Consider the following 15,693-nt stretch of genomic DNA (forward strand, 5'->3'; position numbering starts at 1 on the left):
GGGATTTTGCTTCCCTCTGGTCAGGTCTCCAATATCACACTGCTGTTTTTAAAAGCTCCCCCCGTTTGAACACACTGCTAACATGGTCAGTTAGACTCTGCTCTTTAATGTGCTATTTCTTTCAACGTTGCCATCCCCAACCTCAAACGCGACGCAGCACTGCTTTAAGAAGGTCCTGCCACACACCCCAGCACCACCCCCCTAGTCATCCCAAGGAGTAAGGCCTCAACTGGCAATAAGAACCAACCAAGGGAAGACTCGTGGTGCTAAGAACCAACCAAGGGAAGACTCTTGTGGTGCTAAGAACCAACCAAGGGAAGACTCTTGCGGTGCTAAGAACCAAGGGAAGACTCTTGCGGCCTTTCTAGTGGAAATGGCAGCAATGACAAAGGGCAGCGTAGCTACTGCGGTGGTTTGGGTTGCATCCCTGATGATATAACAGCATGGAGATGAGAGAAAGGGTTAATCTTTCTCCTCAGCAGGGCTAGAAGCGCTTCATCTGGCGGCGTTCTTGGCGGCGTTGCTTCTTCTCATTTGGTTCCTGACCGGCAGGTGAAGACTCAGCTGTAAACCAGGGCCCCAGGATGTTCACCCACAGCAGGTAGAGAGCGCGCCCCGGAGCCTGCAACACACACATGGGACAAACTCGGTCACACTGGGGCTGCTCCCACTGAGGAAATCAAAGGAGTTGGAATAATTCTCCAGGCTGGATCACAGGATGCATGGAAATCAAAGGCAGGCATCCAATATTCATGGCCTGATTTCATACTGTTTAAGAACTTGCATACGTATCCAGCACTTAAGCTTCATATATGGAAAGCCCAGCATCAGGTCTGAATTAGCTCCATCTGCTCAAACATTCTGCCTCTCTCTCCTTCAGAAAACACACACATTTCTCTGAATTAAACAGATGTTACCCAGATGGACTCCAGGGGATAGTCAGGGTCTAGACTGCCCTCTGCCAGATCAGTTAGAAAGAAACATGTGAGTACGTACTAAAAAGAGAAACTTTCCAAGATTCACTGGCACAGGTTGCCCAGGGAAGCTGTGGCTGCCCCATCCCTGGCAGTGTTCAAGGCCAGGCTGGACAGGGCTTGGAGCAACCTGGTCTAGTGGAAGGTGTCCCTGCCCATGGCAGAGGGCTGGAACTGGATGAGCTTTAAGGTCCCTTCTAACCCAAACCATCCTATGATTCTATGATAAGATTGCCTTACGTACCATTGTGGAATATAGTCAAAGCAAATCTGGGATTTTTTAACTAACTGGAGATTTTCTGATCTTCCACAAAAGCAGTTTTATCTACAGGCACATGACAAATGTGTCAGGAGTAGAAAGAGTCTGGTGTGTTAAGGGGAAATCAAAGCCTACAGCGTTTTATCTACCAAGCAACCCAGGGTCCAGCAGTTCCCAGCCTCAGACTGTGCTGGCGAATGACTGAGAAAACCAAAGAAGAAGAAACACAGTCTGTTTGTCACAGTCACAAAAAGGCTCTACACAGAAAGATGGCTTTGATCCGCCTCTTTCTTGTTGCCCTTTCACAGGACCAGAGAGGAAGGCCAGGGCCAGCAATATCCAGAAGGATCACGACTTCCTTCCCTTGTATGGCCTCATTTTTAACAAGATTTCACAGGGAGATTAAAACGTTTATCAGAAAACAGGTTTGGCCTGAAACACGACACTTAAATGAAATGGATAAATAATGTTCCCAGTCTTTAAGACATAAACAATGTAGAGCAACAAGGACAACCACAGTGGCTTACCAAGAGCCAGAAGTACCAGAGGTAGAGAGAGAAGCAGCTCAGCACTTGGACTATAGCTGTCAGCAGGATCACATCCTTGAGGTGCCTAAGGGAAGAAAAGCAAAACATGAACCTTCCATTCCAGGCCCTGCTGCACACACCAGCTCCTCTGGCACCAGAGCCTGTCTGTGCTGCCTTCAGGGAGCAGCTCTGCCTGCTCGTTGTGGGTTTGCTTGGCCACACAGGGTAATCTAGAAGAATCAGAGCAGTAAACAAACATAAATGGATTTGATGAGCTGAAGAGCCAGGCTTCCTATGAAAAGGGACATTGAGAAAGCTGAGGAATGCAGGGGTGTGGAAATCAGCAGCAAAACCACTTCCCCCGCAGTATGCAGCAGCAGCCAGTGCCTGCTGATTTGACACACATCATGGCATGAAGCTGAGCTGCTCACGGCTGGCTGCACTGAGGGAAGTATGCATCTTCCCTATGCCATTTCACACTCAGAGTCACCAAAGGGCTAGGTGCTGCACGGACAAGCACACCATGGCCTGCGTGGTGAGCTACAGCAAGATGGCTCCCTCTGCCCTCCTGCTTATCCAACCCTGGGATCTTCCACACCAGCCTGAGGCAGAGCCAAGAGCAGCTATGGAGGCAAACAAGCTGCCCACACTTAAACTACTGTTCTCAGGACACCTGACACCCAGCAGAAGTGAGCAAGTATTAGTTTTTACAACAGGAGTCATGGGATGTGTCATGGAGGGTTAGAAAACACCAACTTTCACTCCCATTAAATCATTATCTGCTGGAACAAGAAACACTTGAGCCAAATCCAAGAATGGGGTCAAGAAGACAAAGGCAAAATAATCAAACAGCTTGTCTCATTCTGGGCAGCGCAGCAAAGTGACCACAGACAGCTGGTTCAGGCTGGGACACCATCATCAGCTCAAGACACTGCAGAATCCACCATCAACAGCTCCATGACCAGACGCTGAGGTGCGGAAATCTCATGCATCACCAGAGGACACAGGGGTGATGGCAGAGACCCCACAGAACCAGCTCTCCCAGGGACCAGCAATGTCGCCTTCCTCAAGCCCAGAGCAACACAAAAATCTGCTTCAGTTACAGACAGCAGGAGGCAAACACCATCAAATCCGCGGCATTCCAGAAGCAGCTCCAAAAGAGGACAAGTTCATCTGCTGCAGCACACTCAGCCGAGAGGCAGGAAAAATCCCCTGCGTTCTGGAAGTAACCACTTGCCTGGAGTAGTTCCACCATCCCCAAAGTGGCAATTTAGAGCTGACAAACGGATACAGCCAACAGGAGGAGCACTGAGTGTTTGTTAACACTTTGTGCTGATGTACCAGCAGGGTTAAACTCTCAGGGCTAAGGGCTCTGCACAGGTACAAAGGCACAGGGTAAGGATGGGAACTTGGGCTGTATAGCTTTTGAGAGCTCATCCTCCCTGCGCTTTGCACAGCCTGTGCCTTGGACAAACATCAATTCATTTTAATGTGTGATAAAACTCACCCCAACAGTGTGTTGCTCAGGCAGAAAAACCTCAGCACCACAGTACCTGTCACCTTTTTACAGCAGGTAACGGGATCCATTGCCAACTCCTGTCAGTCATTTCCCTTGGCACCACCATCACACATCTGCATGGGACAAGTATCAGCGCACCCACCCTGCCTTAGTGCCTTATACATCTCCGAAAGGTACCTCCCTCAACCAGGATACCCTGGATGACACCAAACTTCTGTATTTTCTTTATTCAACTGTCCCATGGTGCCATTCACAAAAAAAGGTACCCAAAACACAGAATCCCAGAGTGATTTGGGTTGGAAGGGACCTTAAAACTCATCCAGTTTCAACTCCCTGCCACGTGAAGCGACACCTTCCACTAGACCAGGTTGAGCCACAACAGTGTAAAATGGGAGAAAAATGCTCAGCTGACCGTCAGGAAAGAGAAATCACTATAGGATGAAGGCGGCATAAAGCACCCAGCTTACAAGTCACACTAGAAATAACTCCCTCTTCCTGGCCACCTCATTCCTTGGCTCTTACACCAGGCATCCAAGTCTCTCTGGCTGCAAGTAGCAAATGTACTATTCCAGTAACAAAACCAGAGATGAGAGCTCATTCTATGCAGACAGCAAGTTCTGTGCTGCACAAGCAGGTCTGTCTGCTGGTAACACCTGCTAGCTGCAGGAACAAAGCTCATGTTAAAAAAAACCGAAGTGTATTATTCAATAGATGGCCCTTCCAGCATGAGAGCACTTGATGTGATGCAGCAGGCTCTGCTGGAAGCACCCTTGAAAAAGCCTGCCAACAAGAAGATGGAGGTAAACCTGAAATCATAAGCCAGAGATGTGGGAGGGAAGGGGACAAGGACTCCAGGTACCTCACTCAGCACACACTTAAGAACCCCAGCACAAGGCGGGCCAGCAGATGGAGGCTGAGGGCAAGGAGACAGAGAGCAAAGCCATGTGTCCACAACTGCCTGGCAGTTTCCCGTAACTAGTCTGAGGGCAACTATTAGAAAACACGTAAATCTAGAAGCTGTTTCTGCTGCTTCAGTACTGCTGTCTCCTTATTTTATGTAACAGAACTCTCCAGGAATTGCCATTGTGTGTTGTTTGACCAAGCGTTAGAGCACTGCAAAGAACACTGGACATGCAAACACTTGGTGCTGTCTGCAGACAGACATGAGGCATTCACAAGCATAGGGAGAAGAAAAGGCTGAGGAGACAAGAGAAGCTGCTAAAGGCCATGCTGGACAGGGGCTTGGCGCAACCTGGTCTAGTGGAAGGTGTCCCTGCCTGTGGCAGGGGGTTGAAACTGGGTGAGCTTTAAAGTCCCTTCCAACCCAAACCACTCTGGTTCTGTGATTCTAAGACAGAGAGGAGGTCTGCTAGTGTGTAGAACAGTTCTAGATGCAACGAGGATGGGGTAACTAGCAGCCTTTCTGCTCTGTCGAGCACTACCTGCAGTGCTGGTTTAAAAAGGAATGTACGTATCTGTGTGTTGCAGAAGCATGGACAGTATCAGCATTGTTTCTGTACTGAAAGATGTCTGTAAGCTGCTCCAGCTGAACCATTTGAGATCTCTTACCTGTGCGCCTCAGCCCTTCAGGCAGTGACTGTTCTAGGCTGACGTACCTACACAGCAGCTGGTGACTAGTGCACGCCAGGCAAAGCATTCAGCTAACGAGGGAAAAGTTCTTTACTGCGAGGGTGGTGAGGCACTGGAACTGGCTGCCCAGAGAAATGGTAAATGCTCCATCCCTGGCAGTGTTCAAGGCCAGGCTGGAGCAACCTGATCTAGTGGAAGGTGTCCCTGCCTGTGGCAGGGTGTTGGAACTGGGTGATCTTTAGGGCCTTTCCAATGCAAACCAGTCTGTGATTCTATGATTCTCAGATGAAACAACTCCAGCTCCCCTCACACCTGTGGGCAAGCTAAGGTAGGAGTAGAGGCGTGGGCTCTCCCCCAGGGCTCTCCTAGCTCTATGAACACGCTCAGGCAGCAGGTCCTGCTCACCTGGGCTCGTGTGGACACTCACTCTGCCATCCCCTGCTCCATATTCAGGTCAATTCCCCCGTCGGCAAGGCTGCCATCATCTGTGAAAGACGGCTTTGCCATGGAGCTCATGGACCGGTAGCTCGTGCCGTACACCACGCAGCTGAAGATGAAGGCTACCTGCAGCAAGGGAACAGCCGTCAGCCGCCAGAGCCGCCACCCTCCCGCGGCACAGCCGGGAAAAGCCGCGGAGCCGCCGCAGCTCACCCATGTCCAAGCGGAGGCGGTGGGGTAGAAGATGACGAAGTTCACCACGGCGTAAAGCGCCTACGGAGAGAGTACAGCCGGCGTCAGCACAGCACAGCACGGCCCGGCCCGGCCCTTCCCGCCCGCCCAGGCACTCACGGAGGCCGCCAGGATGATGCGGAGGTAGAAGCGCAGCGTCTCTCGGTTCTCCTCGAAGATCTGCTTCTTGCCTTTGGTGCCTGCCTTCCCCTTGGGCTGGGGAGCCAAGAGAGGCCAAGGTCAGCGGCCTCCCCGGGCCCCGCATCCCCGGAACCCCGCGCCTCGGCCCCGCCACTCACCGCCATTGTCGCGCCGGCTCCGCACTCCGCTTCCGGAGCCGCCGGAAGGGACCCGGAAATGGCGGCCGGGGCCTCTAACGGGACTCGCGCCAGGCGTTTCTCCCGCTGCCCTCCCCGGGGCGGGGGTTCTCCGCTTGCTAGCCCCAGTGCACACCGGGACTGTGAAGACTCGGGGTTAGATGCCCCCTTTCCCTCCCCACTCCGTGCCCGTCACCGGCTCTCGGGACCCGCAGCATCCACCCGCGTCAGGGCCCTGCTCCCTCAGGAGCTCCGCTGACTCCCGAGACGTGGTGGGGTGCATGGAGGGGCTGCAGAGCCCTGCGTGGCAGCGGCCTCCCACACACTGCCCTCACCAGGCTCAGCTCCCCGGTAACAGCTCTGTATGGCAGGGACGCTGCTCTTCAAGCTTCAAACCTAGCAGTGGCCTGTTTGCAGGAGCTGAGACTGTCCAAGTTGCTCCCTGCAGCACGCCTGAGCCTTCCTGGGATGGAACCTGTAGCCCCACTGCCACCTTCTTGGTAAAAGTCCTTCCTTGGCAGGGCTGGGGGAAAGGTTGGACTTGTCCTTAAAGGTCTTTTCCAACCTGGTTGATTCTATGATTCCTCAGGTGAGGAATGGTGACAGGACTCCATGCCTGCACCTCAGCACCAGGAACCTGCCAGCCCTCCAGTCTTCATGCCCAGTGCTGCAGCTCCCACACCAGCATCCTGCTCTTGCCTGCTTTGACCCTTTTCATAGGATCCCAGACTGATTTGAGCTGGAAGGGACCTTAAGACCACTCAGTTCCAACCCCCTGCCAGGGCCTCAGCACCCTCACAGGGAAGAATTTTGTCCTTATCTCAGCTGTTTCAGGTTAAACCCGTTACCCCTTGTCCTATCACTACAGTCCCTAACGAAGAGTCCCTCCCCAGCATCCCTATAGCCCCCCTTCAGATACTGGAAGGCTGCTATGAGGTCTCCACGCAGCCTTCTCTTCTCCAGGCTGAACAGCCCCCAACTTTCTCAGCCTGTCTTAATTCGGGAGGTGCTCCAGTCCCCTGATCATTCTCATGGCCCTCCTCCTCCAGCAGCTCCATGTCCTTATGCTGGGGACACCAGAACTGCACACAGTGTTCCAAGTGGGGTCTCACAAGAGTAGAGCAGAGGGGCAAGATCACCAGGATCACTTTTTGCGCAAGCCCTACCCCAAACCTTTGGCAAGAACACAGCTGTGAGTTCTCCACACGTGTTTATTGTCCCAGTACATGGGGAGCAGAGGCACAGCCAAGCCCTGGTGCCCTGCAGCAGCCACTTGTGACCGCAGCACCCCTGGAGAAGCTGCAGGCACGAGAAGGTATGGGGCACCGTAGCGGGAGGTAGCTTGTCATGGTGCAGTAGTGCAGCAGCATGGCTGAAGTGTGCAAGTATTTGCCCCAGGCAGAGGAAGGCACCAGAACTGGCACAATGCCAAAGCACTGAGCAGCGAGTACAGACCAGAGTCTCCTTGCACCAGGCATGGTGGCAGTGGACCCCTCCCCAGCTGATGAGGTGCTGGGGAGAGGGAGATTGTACCCTAAAGGCCCCCTTCCAGGACAGGGAACACACAGGGCTCAGTGAAAAAACATTTCAGTGCAGGAGGGGCCTGGCTGCTCTGGTGATGACATCTGCTCACCAAACCAAGGGGAAAGGGGCTTTTTCCTTTTTCTAACCATGTTTTTGTCAAGAGAGGATCCCCTGCACTCATGGGGAGAGTCAGGCAGCATGGATTCGTACCTTTGTAGTGCTGACCTCCCCCCCCCCCAGCTGTCCCAGAGCTGCCAGCACCTTTATTCCAGCCCTATCTTTGCCCTCTCTGCTCAAAGCGTGGCAGTGGTGGGGGGTCAGCACCACCCCAGAGGTGTTCGGTTGCCTGCAAGGTATATAGCCTTGCCTGTGGCATGGGGGTAAAGCAGACAGGTCACCCCACCTTAAACAAGAGCCTGATGCTTGGTGTCTCATCCCTGTGCTCCCACAGGAGGGCAAGACACAGGTAGGAAAGGGTGGGCTGTTCACCCCGGGATAGGCAAGATGCAGGCAGCATGTGCCCAAGCCCCTAGTCAGTGCCTGGGCATGTCCCTTTGGACTGGAGATGAGGGACAGAGAACAGAGGAATGGAGTTGATTTTAGGGGGCATAAGGGAGAATTAGGCACAGGGAGGAACTCACTGCTCTGCGTGGCTGAAGTCATAGCAGAAATTTAAGTTGCTGGGGGGCTTTGGGATGGGAGGGGGGGCATCAGGGATGCTGATGTTTTCCAGGTCCAGGAGCCGCAGCTTGAGCTCCATGGATAGCAGAACATCAAGGTCCGTCTGTGTTCGTTCACTCGTCATCTCCTTGCCGAGGAGCACGTTCAGCCCATCTGTCCAGAGGCAGAACTGGAGAAACAGCACACACACCTCTGGTAGCAGCTCAAGAGGCCACCTCTCCTCTCGTGTGGCTCCCATCCCAGGGCCACACATGTGCAAATCCCTTCCTTCCCTGCTGTCCCCTGGCAGGGACAACTGGCCACAGCAGGCCCATGGAGCTCACCTCATACCGGGTTGGGGCAACAAAGTTGAGGCAGTATTCCTCCATGTCGTACACAATGGAGAAGGCCAGCTCCAGGACATCCTGCACAGGGGTTACACGGCCTCTCAGCTGCGCTCTTTCCAGCCCTGGCGGGGGTTCAGGGCAGGAGCTGCCTCCCAGCCACCTCCTCTGTGCCCCAGAAGATCCAAGAGGTCTCCAGTCTCAAGCCACTTCCTCCAGGAAACCACCCAACCTGACGCCATCCACCCACCACCAAAACGCATCACCAAATGTGGAGGGCAGCGCACTGAGTCCTCTGTGCAGAGCCAGGGTGTAGTGGGAGGTGCTGACCTTGTTCTGCTTCCCAGAGCTTTTCTCCTTTGTGTGCGGACACTCCTTCCCCATGAGCAGCATCTTCATGTCCGCAATGGGAACTGGGGCAAGCAAAGGAGCTGTCAGTGCCTGCTCTCCTCTCCTTTTCCCCAGGTCCCCAGAGCCCAGCAGAGCCCAGGTATGGGGACTCAGCCATCCACAGCTCAGGGAAGGGAAGGAGGCTCCATAAAGCCCCACTGGAGAGCCAGCACACACCAGTGGGCACTGGGCCAGGAGGCAGCAGCCATGCAGAGGGGCAATTCCTACGTTAAGGCATCCCCAGCATGTCACAACTAGGGTGGGCAGAGGGCTCCCTCCCTCCTTCCCACCCTCTCCTCTCCATCACCTACTTTTCTCCAGCAGGCTCTCAATGGGGGGAGAGTGCACCCCCTCCTCCACGTCCCCATAGTGCAGCACCTTGTGGTTGGGTGACAGGCGGCAGTACCAGAGCTTGTCTGCAGCAGAAAGGATGTCAGAAAGTGCTCAGCCTCTCCCATTGAGGGACCCTTCCCGGGTGGATACCCTACTTGGTCCTACTCTGTGGGTTACCCCACGTTAGCAATCCAGGCATGTTACTCCCCACAGATTAATTGTGCAGATTCATCCCCGGTGGCAGCGGACATGGGCACAATCATCTGTTCCCTCCCAGAACCCCCATCCAGGAGCAGAGGGCTGCACTCACCCTGCCTGCGGCGGCTGCTGATCTTGCGGAAGAGGGTGCCCTCACAGAGGTGCAGTAGGCGCTGCTGTCGGACCAGCTCCAGCAGCTCTGGCTTCAGCCTCTCGCGCAGCTCCCTGGGGTGCGAACCAGAGAACAGGAGCATGGCAGCTTCACCAGGCACTCACTGACCTCCTCAGCAACCCCACAGTATCTGTCCCTACAGCCCCCAGCCCCGCCTACAGCTCACTCACAGCACGGGCACAGCCAGCGTCTCCTCCTGGTGCAGTCGCTCTGTCTGCCGCAGCTTCATGATCTCGCTGTAGTTCAGTGCATTCACTCGGGTCTTGAACAGCTCCAGGGAGGTGGGCTTGAGGGACAGGGTCCTGGTGATCTGCTCCCGCACTACCTGCAGCACCTACAGGGCCCAGGATGTCACCCCCAGTCTGGTGATGCTCCCCAGAGACCCTGAATTGGTGCACAGTTCCCATTCAGGACCCTAGTGTTCCCTCACACCTTGTCAAAGTCCTCCTGGGTAGCACGCATCTCCTTCCAGGTCTTGTTCACCAGTTGGATGCAGATGCAGAAAAGCTCTTCAAAGAAATGATCCTGCCCGAAGAACATAGGGTAAAAGGCCTGAGCAGTCTCCGAGCCTGTGGTGAAAAGGACAGATGATGCCAGACTTCCCAGTTTTGCCAGGGGACTTCAGTGTCCAGGAGAACCTGGACATTTCCCAGACCCTTTCCCTGCTGTAGGCCACACCAGTGCCTGGTGGCCCTGGGCTCACAGTCCCCTGCCCTGGCAGATTGTCCCCACTCCTGCCAGGCAGCAGGGCAGGGAAGAAAAGCCAGGGTGCACACATACACGGCTCTCCAATGTGCAGGATCTCGCAGAGGATCAAGGTGAGCTGGATGCTGCTTCGAGCAAAGGGGCACTCATGCTTGTCTTCCCGGCTGCTGTTCTCAAGGACAAACTGGAGGAGAAGGCAGTGGACTCAGAGGGCAGCCCCAACAGTGGGGCTCCTCCTGAACTTCCTAGTCAAGGTCTCCCCCCAGGTTAAGCCATTCCTAAGAGAAGTAGTTAGCTCTCCCCAAAAAACAGCCCCATCCTCCTCCTTCCCCTGCTGCTGTGTAGGACCTGATCACAGGCAAAGTGTGTGGCAGCATGGCTAGTGGCTAGTTTCATCCAAATTGTCCTAGTCTGCTCAAATATGAACAAGGCCTGGAAACAAAAAAACCTTATGGGGAGCCATCAGTGACTCCAGCCTCAAACAGCTGCTCCTACCCGCAAGGAGGACTCAGCTCCATCTGAAACAGGGCAGCAGGACACTTGCCCAAAAGGGACATCCTTGCCTGGCTTTGGCCAGGGACAGGTCACAGGGAAAGGAAAAGAAGGAGATGCACCAGCACGTCTACACCAGAGTTCTTTAGGAGAGAGTACGCACCCTGCTATAGGCATTAGGGGTGTGCTTGGAGAAATACACCATGTTGTCAAGGGCAAGGAGACCTGGTGGGGCACGGCGGAGGTCCTCTGCTGGGTTGCTGTTGTTCTAGGAGGACACAGAAGGATGCAATTTAGCAGCTGCTTTGTTAGAGCAGTAGAGTCCTCCTAGTGCAGCCACGGAGTTTGCCTTTGAGTCCTGGCAGCTAAACTTGCTGTTTAGGAGTATCACAGGAGCTGAGGGAGGTGCTGCATGGGGGCCTATCAGATCAGCAGGGACATGAGGCTTAGGGGAGCCATCAGAAGGTGCTCCAGAGCACAAGGCTGGGGAAGGGATGCAGGGGAACACACCATGAAACCCAGTTTGCGGAACTCCTTGGCACACAGGGATCGTCGACGCTCAGTGCTGAAGCTGCTGGCAGGCACCTCGCTCTCTGACTCAAAGGCAGTTTGACGCAGCCACTGGAGAAGGTCCCGCTGTTCCTGGTGGGAGAGCGAAGTGGAGGGAATGCAGGGGAGCCTCATGGAAACAGGTTCTCTCAGGACAAACTGACAATGAAATCATGTGCTGGGTTCACCCAAAGGCGAACCTTCACCCGCCTCTACTTCCACAGGTGGAGGAGTGCAGGGCCACACTCAAAAGGAGAACGCTCCCAGACCTGGGAGTAGGGATCCATGGAGGTCCTCATACGGCGCTCACACAGGTTGAGGCTGACAGACTGCAGCACATACAGGTAATGGGCCATCTCGTCCCCCAGCGGCTCAGAGCTGTGGATGATGTTCTACAGGAGACCGTAAGTGAGAAGGGTCCCCCAGGCTGCTTCTCCCAGTTCCTCCAACCACAGGGCCCAACAGCCAAAGCCTGTCAGGTTCTGCCAAGGTGTGCAACTCTGGGCACATGGGTGCAAATGCAGTAGCACCCATCAAGGAAGGCATCAAGGAAGGGGTGTGAGGCACATAAGCAACCCAACCAGGCACTGTCACCAAAGGCTGGGGAGGAAGGATAGAGGATGAAGCACAGAGCAGACCCTTACACAACCCCAGCTCCTCACCTTGTGGATAAACTGCCTGATGTTCTTCCCCCTCAGGTACTCCATCATGTCCTATGAAGGGATGAGGCTGTGAGATGCTCCCCAGCTCAGCACACCATCATTTCCCTCCAGAAAAGCCACTGTTCCCTCTGCAGCCTCGCTTCCCTGCTATGCCTGGCTTTGGGCCACAGCCATGGTGATGACGGAAAGGAAACAGCAGTCTGGAGTGACACCGGTGAGCAGACCTGCCCCCAGCTCCCACTGCTCTGGCAGCCAGGACTAGCCCACCTCAATGGGGCTCAAAGAGATCCTGCCCCACCCAGCTGCCACGGCAGGTTGTGTTGGTCAAGGAGAAGAGGCAGAGTGAGGACGCTGACTTTAAACCTCTCACCATCCCAGAGAGCACAAACACTGCTGCAGAGGACCCAGCTGCCTAAGAGTCCATCATGGGGCACTGTCACCAACCCTGTCACCATCTGGTCCTGTCTCTTGCCTCATCCCTTACCTGCCGCTCAGCATTAGTCGCAGCCAGAAGTAGCGCAATGAGCAGGGCCATCGCCTTCAGCTGTAACTGGACGTTTGTCCTGCAGGAGGAGGAGGAGGAGAGTCACCAGCTCTGAGCATGGTCTTTCCCTCCCCAAAGCAGAGACCTCTCCCCACCTCACTGCCAGACCCCACTGCATGGAGCTGGGAGACCCAGAGAGGCCAGAGCCATGAGTGAGCAGCTGCTAACAATAGGGCCAAGGGTGAGATGGTGCCCACAGCTGACAGTGCAGAGCACCCATGGACGGGGCAGATACTGCTCTGCTCACACCCATGGGTGCAGCATTTTGGAGCAGCAGGAAAACCCAGGGTGAGCAGCAGACTCCTGCTTGGCAGGAGAGCTTGGCACGAGCCTCTCCATTTTCTAGCAGCAAACCAAACAACTCCAGACTGAAGAGATGCAGAGATGCGAGCAGGGTGAGGGAACAAAGGACTCGCCTTAGCCAAGGGATTTAACGAACAGTACTGCACCACCACCCGAGTTACAGGGTGTTCACTCCTGCTCCTAAATACACCAAGAAAAGGGAAGGAAGAGCCAGCGCCAGTACAACAGCAGGTCAGCTAAAGAACTGAAATATCTGAATGGAACAGGCCATGAATGAAGGAATCTACCCTGTATAAAGGATGGTTTTAGGACAGTACATCCCTTCCCCACAAGTTGTTTGAGGAAGGGACAGTACAATGTTGTGTCAGAGATAATCAGTGAGACCTGGAGAAATCCCCTCCAGCTCATCCCCACCAGCTTTGTGATGCGGACAAATGATGCTGCGGCCTCTCCACTTACACCTGCAGGTGGGCGAGAAGACGATCCAACGTCACTTCTTTTTTGACTAGCTCAAAGAGGAGGCGACTGGTAGGCACCATGTTCTCCAAGACAGACAAGGAAAGCTGCTGGATGGATGCATCCACCACACTCATATTGACGTAACTCACTATCTATGAGACACAAAACCATTCGTCGACAGCAGGCTGAGCCTGGATGACGAGGGCAACAAGGAATCCCAAGGGCACGGGCTGTGGAGACTGCAGAAGACACTTACCTTCTTAATGAAGGCTGCACTGAGAGTCTCCCAGGAAACAAAATCATGTTCCATCAGCTCCATGAAGGCCTTCAGGGTGTGAGCCAGCATCTCCCCTGTACTGGAGAGACAGATGAGCAAATGCAGTGAGGACAGTTCCAGACACTCCACAGTCACCACCATGGGAGTGCAGTTGCGCACTGGTGGGTAGTTAGAAACACCTGGAGAAGCAGCGAGCAGGAGAAAAAAGGAAAGAGCCACTGTTGGGTAAGAAATGGAGCTCTCACTTAACCATGTCATGAAGTTGATCCAGGGGAAGTTCAACAGTTTCCGGAAAGCTGTGTTACCACCATACCACAGACAAGCCTTCGGGAAAACCAAACCACACCACCCAAATCCCTCTCCCTGCTTCCACAAAACACATGCTGCGCTGCCTGGGTTTAGAGGCCACATCCTCTGTGAGGCAGGAGCTCAGAGGAGATGCATTATCACTTCCTGGAAGAGTCAAGCAGACACCAGTATTTGTCAGCCAGGTGTTTCTCGAGCTGCCTGCAGATCTCTCACAGCTCAGACAGAGCCCCAGGGCAGACGAATTATTTGGTATGGCAGGAATAACAGCAGTGGAAGCTAGGATCATCACAAGAGATGATAGAACAACCCATGAGGATGCAGATGACCCAGCCACTGAAGGGATGGGAGGTTCAAATTTGGTCACATTCACAAGGAGTGAGGACCACAGACTCATGGGGATGTTCCACCTGCTGCCAGTGTGAGGGGACACAGTCACATACCTGCAGGCAAGGAGCATGCAGAGCCAAGTGCCCTGCAACAACCACTGCCTTTTATGCCACAGCACCAGCAACAGGCCAGGAACATGAACAGAGTCCAGGCCAACACCCAGCTTAACACTCACACAGCATTACCGAGGGAGGAAAAAAAGTCAAGAACAGCAAGGGAAGTCCTCTCCCGATACTCACTCATTCCCTTCTTCCACTATATAGAAGATTTGTTTCAAGCCATTCCTGTTGATGAACTCCTGAGCAAAGGTCACGTCCTGGGAGAGGCTTGCAAGCTTCCTCAGTGAGTCAGTCTTTACGTCTGAGTTGTTGCTCTGGATCCCACTGTATAAACGCTCTGCTTCTTGGTCCTACCAGGAAGGACAGAATCAAGACAGCAAGGAGCTTGGAGAAGTCCGGAAGAGCTTAAGCACAAGTTTTAGAAAGAGGCTTAGGGTACAGCAGCCCTGGTGAGAATCTGGACTGAGAGAGAGCCACCAGAGGAGCTGAGGAAGAGCTGAGGAAGGAGCTATGCTAGGAACACTTGATGAGTTGGCCCACATGTCCAAAGCATCTCAAAATGATTTAGTTTCCCTTCAAACTCCCCCAAGCTCTGCTGAGGGAGAATGAAGGTTGAGACAGGTCTTCTTCCCATGTTACTTCTGCTGGGTCTGGGGCACCATGAGGAGCCAGAAGTCACAGCGGGGACATCTCACCAGAGCACACAGCAGAGAAGGGGGGGACTATGGGGGAGCAGAGGGATGTACCGGGGAGGTGGTCAGCCGTAAAATGCTCCCGTTTTTAATGTCCCCGCGGTTCTGTGAGGAGAAAGGCAGCGGTGAGGCAGGGAACACCACGGCTGCGGCGCTGGGGCAGGCGGAGGGTGTCTCACCGACTCGGTGATGTAGGTCTGCCGCCCGTCCACGTACTGCAGCGCGTAGTGCTCGGCGTTGGGCAGGCTCCACCTGTGCCAACGGGGGCCTGGTCACCGCGCCGTGCAGACAGGGCCGGTGCCCGCCACGCCGGCGGTCGCCGCGGTGATAAGCGGCGGGTGCGATACTCACGCATCGCAGACGTCCTTGAGCACGGAGGCGAGGGGCTTGGTCTGCAAGCGACAGGGTTGCTGAGAGCTGGCGCTGGGGGCAGGGGGAGGGATCCGGGGGTGCCGAGTGGTACCTGGTGGAGCTCGATGAGCTGCGGGATGGCTCCCACCATTTGGATGGCTATCTTTACCACGTCCTTGGGCGGCGGCATGGCTCCTGCCTGCTCCCTGCTCTCGCTGCACCGCAGTTCCGGGTCACTGCAGCCGCCGCCGCCTCCCGTTGGGCCCTGAGGCCCTGCTGCCGCCACTTCCCAGCCCTGTTCTGTGCCCAGTTCCCACCCCCGTTCCGAGCAGGCCCGTCCCTCTCACCTGAGCTGACGCGGGCCCGGTGGGACCCACCTCCCAGGAGTGCCCGGCCCCACGGAAGGGCCGGCACCGCCTTGAGAGAGC

General features: G+C 54.8%; 2 protein-coding genes across 7 annotated transcripts; both read right to left on the bottom strand.

The window, feature by feature from the left end:
- Positions 1–85: 85 nt before the first annotated feature.
- On the bottom strand, positions 86–5,973 carry TMEM208 (transmembrane protein 208). Of its 2 annotated transcripts, XM_061468902.1 has the most exons (6): positions 5,838–5,973; positions 5,659–5,754; positions 5,521–5,580; positions 5,297–5,433; positions 1,761–1,845; positions 86–622 (listed from the first exon to the last, which is right to left on the bottom strand). In XM_061468902.1, exons 1-6 carry the CDS (start codon positions 5,841–5,843, stop codon positions 485–487), a joined length of 522 nt encoding a protein of 173 aa, XP_061324886.1. In that variant the 5' UTR covers positions 5,844–5,973; the 3' UTR covers positions 86–484. The 2 variants fall into 2 exon arrangements, with proteins under 2 accessions (XP_061324886.1, XP_061324885.1); XM_061468901.1 differs by lacking the exon at positions 5,838–5,973 and having other exon boundaries at positions 5,297–5,429; positions 5,659–5,831.
- Positions 5,974–7,323: 1,350 nt separating this feature from the next.
- ELMO3 (engulfment and cell motility 3) lies at positions 7,324–15,604 on the bottom strand. Of its 5 annotated transcripts, XM_061468878.1 has the most exons (20): positions 15,378–15,604; positions 15,266–15,306; positions 15,094–15,166; positions 14,969–15,019; positions 14,403–14,572; positions 13,447–13,546; positions 13,191–13,342; positions 12,369–12,447; positions 11,885–11,935; positions 11,492–11,614; positions 11,184–11,315; positions 10,837–10,941; positions 10,257–10,365; positions 9,909–10,045; positions 9,647–9,810; positions 9,417–9,529; positions 9,085–9,189; positions 8,714–8,796; positions 8,384–8,464; positions 7,324–8,229 (listed from the first exon to the last, which is right to left on the bottom strand). In XM_061468878.1, the coding sequence occupies exons 1-20, from the start codon at positions 15,453–15,455 to the stop codon at positions 8,017–8,019; spliced, it is 2,160 nt and encodes a 719-aa protein (XP_061324862.1). In that variant the 5' UTR covers positions 15,456–15,604; the 3' UTR covers positions 7,324–8,016. The 5 variants fall into 5 exon arrangements, with proteins under 5 accessions (XP_061324862.1, XP_061324861.1, XP_061324864.1 ...); XM_061468877.1 differs by having other exon boundaries at positions 7,325–8,229; positions 13,447–13,541; positions 14,969–15,166; positions 15,378–15,411; XM_061468876.1 differs by lacking the exon at positions 11,492–11,614 and having other exon boundaries at positions 7,463–8,229; positions 15,378–15,583.
- Between the last annotated feature and the right edge of the window lie 89 nt (positions 15,605–15,693).

The sequence above is a fragment of the Pezoporus flaviventris genome, unplaced genomic scaffold (genome assembly GCF_033815535.1).
Source record: "Pezoporus flaviventris isolate CSIRO_AGI_PZ_B2104156 unplaced genomic scaffold, CSIRO_AGI_Pfla_v1 ptg000054l, whole genome shotgun sequence".
In the NCBI taxonomy this organism is placed as follows: domain Eukaryota; kingdom Metazoa; phylum Chordata; class Aves; order Psittaciformes; family Psittacidae; genus Pezoporus; species Pezoporus flaviventris.

What these genes read in the sequence shown, in the direction of transcription:
- TMEM208 (XM_061468901.1), bottom strand. Translation starts at nt 5,803, where the DNA reads ATGCGGGGCCCGGGGAGGCCGCTGACCTTGGCCTCTCTTGGCTCCCCA. An exon ending in GCATCATCCTGGCGGCCTCC is followed by an intron (nt 5,581 to 5,658) that starts GTGAGTGCCTGG and finishes CTCTCTCCGTAG; the next exon opens with GCGCTTTACGCCGTGGTGAA. An exon ending in TCTGGTACTTCTGGCTCTTG is followed by an intron (nt 623 to 1,760) that starts GTAAGCCACTGT and finishes TGTGTGTTGCAG; the next exon opens with GCTCCGGGGCGCGCTCTCTA.
- ELMO3 (XM_061468878.1), bottom strand. Translation starts at nt 15,455, where the DNA reads ATGCCGCCGCCCAAGGACGTGGTAAAGATAGCCATCCAAATGGTGGGA. An exon ending in GTGCAGCCTTCATTAAGAAG is followed by an intron (nt 13,343 to 13,446) that starts GTAAGTGTCTTC and finishes TGTGTCTCATAG; the next exon opens with ATAGTGAGTTACGTCAATAT. An exon ending in CGACTAATGCTGAGCGGCAG is followed by an intron (nt 11,936 to 12,368) that starts GTAAGGGATGAG and finishes ATCCCTTCATAG; the next exon opens with GACATGATGGAGTACCTGAG.